A 10,456-nucleotide genomic window follows, 5' to 3' on the forward strand; every position below is an offset into this window, starting at 1 on the left:
TCAATTGTTGGCTCGAGGAGAGTTGTAACTTGAGAGAAGGTGATCAAGTCTGGGGACAATCAAGTCTGGGGACAATTGAAATTCGGTTCATGCTTGATCTACTGAGATTTCCGTTTTCGTGGACTGGGGACGTCCGATTGACCCTTTCCCCTTGGAGCATCCATCGCGTAAGTGGGCGATCAGGGTGGAGACTCGGGAGATCGGGGGGAGATTAGGATGGACTTGAATATTGATTGTACTCCGTACATGAAATGAGAATGGAGGTATATCAAGTGTCGATCAATTTGACATGGCACGAGGGGGATATTAAGACTGTGGACTTAGTATACTTGTAGTATATCAGGCTAACACCAGTACTATTCCTGTCTATGGGCAACTATATACCCAACCATCCCACGAATCAGCTAGCGCAGGATCGCAGTGGTTCCTGCGAGATGACCGGCCAGTTAAGATCCCTGTCCCTGAAAGTGGACATAACACCAAAAGTCAAAAAAAATGATAGGCGCTAATTTAATTCTTTTCGTACTCGGGTGGAGACTACGCCTCTTACGTGGCTGAGAAGCCGAACCCGAATGGCCATTTGATCGGTCGCGAACGCATGTCTTAGCAAGGCGTTGTCCACGGGGAGGAAGTGGGAGAAGATGATAGGTTATGTTCAAGGATGATATATGAGGGTTAACTACTAAGGGGATAGTTATTTGGATACTCACGAGTAGTAACTACACTACAGAGTAGTAGTAGTAAGTCGTACTGTAGAAATAGCCATCTGGACTGCTGCAAAGCAAACGAAGACCACCTGAAACACGATGGAGATGTTCTTTTCTCTGGGCCACTGCATCCGTCCATTCCTCACCTCCTTTTCGAGGATCACGATTCTCCTTCTCTTCTCTTTACTTCTTCCTACTCTTCTTATCGCCGCTCTCGGTTCGTTTCCCGTTCGCGTCCAAGCGTTCGGCAAAGATTAATCCAAGCCGCCTTTTTCTCCCTCTCCAATCATCTATCTTCGGTTCTCGCCCTCGTTTTTTGATTTTACTGATCGGCATTCTCTGATCTCATCCTCCGGTCGGATTAGCTTTGAAGCACTCCTCTTGACGCAAGTCAGGGAATAATCGCCACTGCATCGGACTGGCCGACTGGATCACCGCCCTTTGAGAAAAGCTCAAACTCCGGATTCCCCCATTCCGGGACCCTCTTCAACCAGCTGAGCTTCTTCTTCGGTGCAACCACATCAACCCACCCTTGTTTTCCCCCGTTCCCCCTCTCAACCTCCTTTGTTGACGCCATACGTCGCTGGGGATTTTGGATTTCCACTCCATCTCTCTCAACTCTCCGCTGCACCGAAGATTCCAACCGCCAATCTCTACCATCTCAATTGCTTCTCATGGCGCCGTAAAGGTTGACTGTACGTACCTTTCATCACCAACCCCCTCATACTAAACCAACCACCCCCCGGTCGACTCCTCCTCTCCCCCGCTTTTTAATCCCACCTTTTCCCCGACTCTCCTGCAAGCTGGCCGAGCTCCTGGGTGGTCTGGAGATGGCCATTGAATTGCAATTCTAACTGGCTCCTCTTCTAGTGAGAACGACGTTGGGGTCGTCAATGAGATACTTGTTTTTTCCTCTTCGCGCCGCAGATCTCCATCTCCGACGTTCACGCTCGCTTCAATAACAATTAACTCTTGTCCTCTCAACCTCTCTCTCACTCTCACTCTCACTCTCACTCCTCCAATTCCTCGTCCAACCGCCTATCCACCTTCGACCATGGCCGAGCTTATCATCAAAAAAGAACGAAGAAAAAGCCTAAGCGTCTTTAGTCCATCCTCCTCCACATCGGCTCCACCTCTTCGGCCTACTCTTCATGATCGCACTCCGTCAGATGATACCCTCACACGAGAGAAGAAAGCACGTCGCAATTCGGGTTTCTTTGGCCGGTCCCAAAGTCCCAACCGATGGGCCAGTGGCGGCAATGTCCTCCGTCGGCCAGGTGCCGCCGGTTCGGACACCGCCGCCTGGTCCGCTGCGGCGGCACCCCTCGAGACTGCACGGCCACGGAAATCTTTACAGAAGAAACGAGCATCGGTATTTGGCTCGTTAAAGTCTATGCACGCCGGTGATGAGGACGATATCCTCAGCGCCGCCGTGGCTTCCATGGGAGATGAACCACACAACGCAACCAGTCCCGGAAATGGGACCTGGTCATCTGCGATTCTCCACCACGGTGAAATCCAGACAATGGGTGGTATGTGGAAGCGGAAAAGCCAGTACCTCGTTCTCACAGACACGCATCTGGTTCGCTTCAAGAATCAGGCCAAGGCTGCCGATACATTTCCTTCGATTCTGCATTCTTACAATGGCCGAGCCCCGGCATCGCACCGCCAATCCATCGCCTCGCTCAATTCGCTGCAGGACATGCAGCTGATGGTTGCAACCGAAGCATCGGCGGGTATTCCGCTAAACAGTATCATCGCAGTGTACATGCTGGAAGATGGTCGACTATCGCCTACCGTGGAAGTGGCTTATCTCGACGAACGCACGCACAAGGCGGCATTGATACAAATGCAGACCGCCGATCTTCAAGAATTGAATCTCTGGATGGTTGGAATTCGCCAGGCTGCGCAAATGGCACGGTCAAACGATCCCCTCGCGTTCAATCGGGGTTCCGTCGAGTACGTGATTAGGATGTTGGAGCACGAACGAGATTACGATCCGGTTGCATTCCGGATGTTCCGCGTCATACAGATTGCGTCTAGCAAGTCCCCCACTCGTTCGTCCTCGGATGATTTGACGAAACTGTCGCCTACGGGTTGCTACCTGGCTATTGGATTACACAAGGTTCATCTGATACCTATGCAAAAGACAGCCAATCGGTCATCATTCGTGTCTTTGTCCGACCTAGAGACGGGTGCCTCGTTTGGTCTGATGAATTTGACAGGGTTGTCTATGGAGTACGGTGATGATAGTCTGCATTTAACTTTCAGGTAAGTCGTGAATCATTCGTGGATCCATTTGTCTCACCGTGTTCTCCCGCTGAGACATCCCTCGTTTCAGAATCCCACTTCGAAAATCTTTCAACGTGTTCCTGGCTTCCGTTCATTCGGTGGAGGTGGCCTGTTGGGTGCGACAGCATACCGAGTTCCTACGCCCGTTGTGGACAAGACAACCGTACGACTTTGTTGTTCCGCGCCAATTGAACAATGATGAGAATTTCCCTCCCGTCACTTTGGATGAAGACTACGGCTGCTTTGATCGAACTTTGGTTGCTTATTCTGCGAGCTACGATGTGGACACCTCCAATATTCGATACACGATTGACCTGGAATGCGAGGACGCTCCGTGCTTCCGTCTTTTGCGACCTGCGTCTGCGACGAATCCGCGATACAGTGCTCTGGAATTGATTGCAGTTATGCGCGCTCTCCGATATAACGAGTCATTCCGGTCGATTTCATGCCGTGGCATCAATCTCGACGCTTTGCAGGGTTTGCGAGATGTTCACGGTGTGGATGCCGACGTACACCTCGACAGATCAGGATGTCTTGTAAATATCCCAGGGCAAGGAAACTTGACCGTCCTCTCGCAAGAGGTGCGTGCATTAGCATTGAAGAGCCAATGGCTGCGCCGGCTCGACTTTGCATACTGCCTGACTCGCACGCCAACCTTGGATAGGGGCAGTCGGGATCCCGGGTGTGGAATTCCAGAGGCTATCTTCCCCGTCTGTCGTCGAGAATTGACTAGCGTGGATTGGGTTGTGTTGAATGGTATCAAACTCGGCGAGTCGGATCTGGATTACCTGGTGGATGCGGCATCGCAGAAACAGAGTCACCTGCGCGCACTCGAAGTTGGCGACTGTGGTTTGTCCGTACACGATCTAGATCTTTTGCTGTCTACCATTGTCGCACAGGAAAACACGCTCGAGGTTATCAACATTTCTGGAGTGCAGGGTCGCTTGAGTCCGGACGTTCTCCAACAGTATATCGGATACTTTGGCCAGATTCGCAAGATCAATCTCTCCCGCATTTCTCGCACATCAGGCCCCGAGCCGCTGATTACGGCAGAAATGTTGTTCAATTGGCAACTCGAGGAGCTAGTTCTTAGCCGCACGGCTCTCAATCGCGAGACTGTGGACTCTATTGCGACGTACCTCGCCAGTGACCGCTCACGTAACCTGCGGATGCTTCGTCTTGATCAGTGTGGGTTGAGTGGTGAAGACGTTGCCATGTTCATGCATTCGATGTCCTTGGGACCAGACTCACCGCGCAGCTTACACTTGCATGTCAACGAGAACCGCCTGGATAACGGCTGTTCGTTCCTTTTCGACGCCATCGGCAAGAATATGGCGCCCTCGCATCTGTCTATGCAGATGATCGATTTTAAGAAAGAGGAGCAGTTCCGACTCCTTGTTGATTCGCTTCGCAAGAACCGGACTCTGCGGTACTTGGATATCTCCAAGGCTTCTCTGCCGTACGATGCGGGCCCGGAAACCTGCCGTTCGCTGCAGATGATGTTTGAGGAGAATGAGACTCTGGAGGCTCTTGATATCAGTGGCGAGAGTGCTCATCTTGACGTTGCTCGGTTCGGAATCGGACTTAATCTTGCACTTACTGGATTGAAGAAGAACAAGTCTCTCAAATTGTTGCGGATCGAGCATCAGAAGCTTGGTCTTCAGGGTGCGAATACGTTGGCCTCAGTACTGGAGGAGAATGAATCGCTTCGGGAAGTGCACTGTGAGAACAACGATATTAACCTGCAATCTTTTACCGTGCTGGTCAATGGGTTGCAGTGCAACCACACTCTTCTCAGTCTTTCTTGTATGGATCGCGACAGGATTCTCTCACTTGACAAGGTCCGTCGGGAGGTGGATAATGTTCGCTGGGATACGAGCAACGTGCAGACATCGACAGCGACATCGATCCGTCGCTCTCTACATGCTGCCATGGGTGTTCGTTCTGGCGGTGCTAGCAACCGACTCAGTAAGCACATGTCACCGAACACTTCTCCCACTCCGGAATCCATCCCATTTGCCAGTCAAAACGTCGACCTGGTGCTACAGTCATTGCAGCGCAAGTGGGATGTAGAGGTTTCTCGTCTGCAACGGTATCTCCTCCGCAACTACAACATCGCCAACGGCACCGGAGACGAAACAATCGACGACACCGCTAGCGATGGCCGCCCCGCCACAGCCGCAAGCCTGGGTACAATGCTCGAGAACCTGAAATTTGAAGTCGCCGTCTCCGCCGATGAAATCCACGCCTCACCACCAGACACAACCTCATTAATCCATCTCTCCCGCACAACAACCTGCGAATCCCAACCCGTCCAAATCAAAGCAGAACCAAAAACATCCCGCAAGAAATCCCTCCAAAGCCTCCGCGCCCAAACGTCCCGCGCCTCACAAATCCTTCCACCAGAATACGGCTCATCAAGTTCATCCTCCGCACGCCTAGCTCTCCCCGTGCCCGCCGTACCTGCCGCAGTCACAAAGTCGAATAGTGTCCGGAGCGCGCGCAGCTCTAGTACCGTTTCAACTGGGACTGGCAGTGGACGGAGTACGTATGGGATGGCTTCGTCGACGCTGAGGGGCTTTTTGACGGGGAGTGCGTTGAAGGATAAACGCCGTGTTGACGTGATGCGTCCTGTGTGTGTTTCTACGAATGATAAACCCCCGCAGTTGGACTGGGCTCCTCCGAAGTTGGATTTGCAGGAGTTGCGATAGTTTGATACCCCTGCCTTCACCTCGATCTCTACCTCAACCTGAACGCTCTTCTCATCTGCATTCATGTTCACTGCAGAATTAACCCAGTTAGCTGGCCCCTGATACCCGGTTATTAACATGTCTATTACAACTCATTCACAGGCGTTTTACATAATCCCCCTTGCCTGTCCCTGTTCCTGTTTCTATTTCTCATATTTCTATTTTTGGTCTGGAGGAGGTCTTGGTTTTGTACCTCCATATCCTTTATCATGTTTTCTGGGTAATGGCAATATAGGCGCATTACATACTGGCGTCTGGCATCGCAGCGATGGCGTTTTGGAAATTTGGCGCTTTTATTTTGTTTTTGATTGGTCTTTTGCTTTTGTTTTTCTTGATACTCTACTACCCATTTGGTTGGTTGTATGTTCTCAGTGATGTCGAAATGTGACCTGTGATCTGTGATCTATATAACGGTTGAGTGCCTTTGACGATCTCGTCGGTTTTGGTGGTTTGGGGGTTGGTATTTAGGCTGGGATTTGGAGGTGTTGTGTTTTTTTGTTGGCCTGTTCTGGAATAGGTAATTGTTAATATGTGAATTATATGAGATTGGAGTTTGATTCAAATTTGGATTTTTTTAGTAGTCATTGATCTAGGATCGTGTACGATGGAAGACGTTATTCTCCGATGACAATCGTGCTTGATTGTCAAGACGATCTGATCTCAAGGACAAAAGTCCAGCATAAGTTACCAAGACTTGTTTAGGCCATCTGAATGTCTGTGCTTGTTGAATTCATGGTTCCAGACTGCTAGTAGCCACTAATAGGCTTCGCTAATACTTCCTCTATTGATCTGCTTATTCTTTTGAAACTCTATCAGAAAGTGGCGCAGTAGCCCGCCTTAAGATGACCGTTAATCCACCAGATCCGATCGGGCAGTAAGCGCGATAGAACATGAACAAAGAAGCAGTGCTCCACGTATAATTAGGCCGGACTATACAACGTCAGCTTTATGCCTAATGTTCAGGTGGCTTGGTGGCTTTGGACCCTTCGGCCACTTAATGGGCCGACTCCGCGAATGTCCGGCGTCATACATGCAGCCGTTGGGAAATTCCCTGGTATGTTTGAATACGTACGGTATTATGTGGCCACTCTTGGAGCCAAGGAACTCTTGTAGCCAAGACATAATATAAGTGATGCATCGTCTTACGGCCGTCTCTCCACGTATTACTTTTTCAGATTATATTCAGGGAATACAGGACTACGTAATACCTCCCTCCACGGAGAAAACAGCCGAGGTCAACATCCTGAGATGTAAGCACTGTGATAGGTAGACTCGCTCATCCAACATGTGTCGTTGGGAATACGAGGCCCACAGCCTCATAATGAATCGAACTAGCCATTATAGAGTAAACTAAGAGACAGGGTGATTGGCTAACCCTGTCGGGGTTGTCAGGGACTGTAAGGCTGCATACTACTGTACTATATTATTCCACGACTTCAGGCCAGCTGATTATCACTGCAGACCGCTGATTCGCTCTCTGGTATATCCCAGGATAAAATGACGGTGCCTGCCTGATCTCTCCTGCGACAGGCAACGTCCAAATATAAAGAGATTGATATCCCCCCCGGGTTCGCTTGTCAATCATTACTCAAAGTTCTAGTCGACATCATGGCGACCTTCAAACCTCTTCTCCCACCACATATCGCCCCACACAATGACGCAAATCCAAATGCTCCAGCACGTTTTCCAAGCGTCCGGCCATCTATCTCGCCCGTATTCCGCGATAACATGGCCCTATCCAGCTGGCTACTGCTAGGCGGTCTACTCCAGGGTCTCAGCTTGATAGCCCTCGGCCCAATCACACTCCTACCCACAGCCATAATCCTCCTCTACCGGGTAGTAGACAACCTCCTAATGGCCTTCAAAATAACCCGCAACCGCTACCTCACCAACGTAATCTACACAAAATGGAGTCCCCAAATCCCGAACGCAGACGGAACCTTCGGCGCCGAGCCGTCCCGCGACAAGATCGTAGTCTTCCACCTCGGCGCGAGAAGCAACCACCCGCTTGGCATGTTCGCGCCAAACATGAAAGGCCTCGGCGACAGCTTCCAAGAAATGATCGCCGACATGCGCGCCGACCCGCAGAAATCAGGACTCCTGGGCACGTCGCGGTGGATTAAGCAAGACGACGCGGCGGGCAACGAGACAATCACGATATTCTACCTGCGCGACTATGAGTCGCTGCACCGCTTTGCGTATGGCGAATTGCATATGAAGGGTGTCCGGTACTGGAATAAGATTGCTAAGGACAGTCCGCATATTGCTATTTATCATGAGACTTATGTTGTGCCCCGGGGTCATTGGGAGGCTATTTATATGAATAGTAAGCCGACGGGGCTTGGGGATACGTGGTTCCCGTATAAGGATAAGGAGGAGGAGGGAGGGAACAGTGGATTTGTCAGGCCCATTGTTGATGCGCGAACGGGGATTTTGAGGTCGAAGACTGGGAGGATGTCGATGGCTAGGATGGAGGGTGCGAAGGAGTATGATGAGTTTTACGAGGAGGCTTATCGGGGGTGATAGTGTTTCGGGATGTATGTCTAATGTGAAAATTGGGCGGCTCGTTTGGATTGGGGTTTTCTCGGGTTTCTGGTGGGAGGATTTAGTCATTTGCATGTTTTGGTTCATGGAGTTTCGGAGATAATTAATGGTCATGCTCAGCTCTTCTCCATATTTGCGCAATACAGCTTACATGTCTACGTTCTGACATGGATTGGATTTCATTTGTTCGTATTGAATTGTCGAAAGATGAAAACTATTTCTCCTACAAGACTGGGCGAGTAGCGGGTAATGGATGCACTGAATGGAAATCATATCGACAAGAATAATCTGCAGCTCCGTCTTTTGGGCACAATGAGGATAAACCCACCTGATAGTGTCACAGACACCAATCACATAGGAAGCAGAGGAGGAAGAGGAAATGAGAATGGGAAAGGCCTAAATCGGTCAAGAGATAAACAGACAGGCCCGGTCCTGGCAATCAACAGACCTGCAGGGTGAACCATGCAGAAACAAACGAGGACGAGCTCAAGGAGGTCGAGTCATGACTACTGAGTATATCGTATACAATCCCAGAGAAACTGTTTCTGCTCTTTCAGCCAGCATAGCGCCGGCTGTTGATGAATCAATTCACCGATTTTGCAACAGTGACAGCGAACTGTAGTCTCTTGAAAATACATTCATTAGATTTAAATGCAATCAGTTGTTGAGTGGTTAATTCTATTCTCTATGAATTCTGACAAATACGACCATAGGGAGAGCAGGGCTTCACGTCCGCTTAGCCGTACTTAAACCATTTATAGTATGCGTTTAATTCTGAAAGCGCCCTAGGCCTTAGAATAGCGTCGAATTTCATCCTAGCGTGGGTGTGGGTGATATAGGTAAGAAGTCTCGAGACTAGGGTAATAGAGGTAATAGAGGTAAGAGAGGGTAAGAATAGGGTAATAGCAGGTAAGAATTTCTACTTAAGATTACCTATAGGCCTTCTTTTAGAGTCTACTATATGAATATAAGACTTAAGTAACTACTTAGCCTTCTATTCTTATTTTCTTACCCTTTAGCTATCTTAAAGATAATACTCCCGAAAGAGATCTAAAAAGAACTTAAAGAAAGAGCTATATATACTACGTTACGTAGCTTTATCCAGAATAGATAGGAATAAGTAATACTATATACCTTAAAAACCTTACTCTAGCTACTCTCTAGAAATATAAGGATATAGTTAAAAATTAGGTATTATATATAATATTTTTTATAACGACTACTCGCGATACTATCAATATAGATAGATCCGGTTAAATATATAAGAAGAACCAGTTAAATTTATAGAAGAAAGAATCCTATAGAACCTACTAGAATTTTTAGATATCTATGATATCAAGACTAGGTGTGAAGGGCTGAAGCCGATTTGATTCAATCCAACTAGGCAACGAACTGTTTACAACAATCTTGGGGAAAAGGAACAGCGGGCGTTCGTACATGGTTACGATAATATGGGAGGCAGGCAAAAGCAATATAGAAGGCCATGGTCACATGGCCACTCTCTGGCAACAGCCCGTTACACTAGGTATCATATGATTAATATGATGCTTGAACTAGGTCATATAGAATCTAGTAGAACTAGATGAATCTGCCAGACTATCCCGTCTTTTGAATTATAAGAAGGACCGAGAATCCCGGTTAAATAGTTCTTGAACATAAGACTTGTCGAACTTTTAGGCGGTGGCCATAAAGTCGTGGTTGACAGTGCGTACTAGTAAAAGCACCACGGTCGCGTTACTCAAGAGATTATGAGTCTAAAGGTCGTGCGCTCTAGCAGAAAAACCACGATTGCGGAAGAGAGACAGCGATCAGAAGAGAAGATCAAAAGGGATGTCAAACTTAATAACAGTGTCAAACTTGATTCAATTTAGCTAGGAAACATAGCAGTGTTTATACCTTAGAAACATGGTAAAATATCACATGAGAAAGGATAGAGTATTGGAGTGTTAGATAGTCTCCTGCCTAGGTAGGCAATTCAATGCGAGTATGCAATTCAATGCAAGATCGTTGAAGATCAATCTGATAGGTTTCACGCAGGTAAACAATGATGTAGTTTAGTTAACGTAATTCCCACATGACCGGGTCACCCACGCCGTCTAAAAAATTTCAAGATTAGTTATCCGTGTCTTACTGCCCACCCACCGCTTACGCTTATGGGTGTGC

General features: G+C 48.5%; 2 protein-coding genes across 2 annotated transcripts; both read left to right on the forward strand.

Moving 5' to 3' along the window:
* Window positions 1–1,761: 1,761 nt before the first annotated feature.
* On the forward strand, window positions 1,762–5,710 carry N7496_010842 (uncharacterized protein; the record flags this gene model as incomplete). The annotated part of the gene is made up of 2 exons (XM_056703755.1): window positions 1,762–2,978; window positions 3,049–5,710. 2 exons carry the CDS (start codon window positions 1,762–1,764, stop codon window positions 5,708–5,710), a joined length of 3,879 nt encoding a protein of 1,292 aa, XP_056549715.1.
* Window positions 5,711–7,357: 1,647 nt separating this feature from the next.
* N7496_010843 (DUF4188 domain-containing protein) lies at window positions 7,358–8,272 on the forward strand (the record flags this gene model as incomplete). Its single annotated transcript, XM_056703756.1, has 1 exon — window positions 7,358–8,272. One exon carries the CDS (start codon window positions 7,358–7,360, stop codon window positions 8,270–8,272), a length of 915 nt encoding a protein of 304 aa, XP_056549716.1.
* Window positions 8,273–10,456: the final 2,184 nt, after the last annotated feature.

Source organism: Penicillium cataractarum, assembly GCF_028827025.1.
Source record: "Penicillium cataractarum strain IBT 29864 chromosome Unknown utg000009l, whole genome shotgun sequence".
Classification (NCBI taxonomy): Eukaryota; Fungi; Ascomycota; class Eurotiomycetes; order Eurotiales; family Aspergillaceae; genus Penicillium; species Penicillium cataractarum.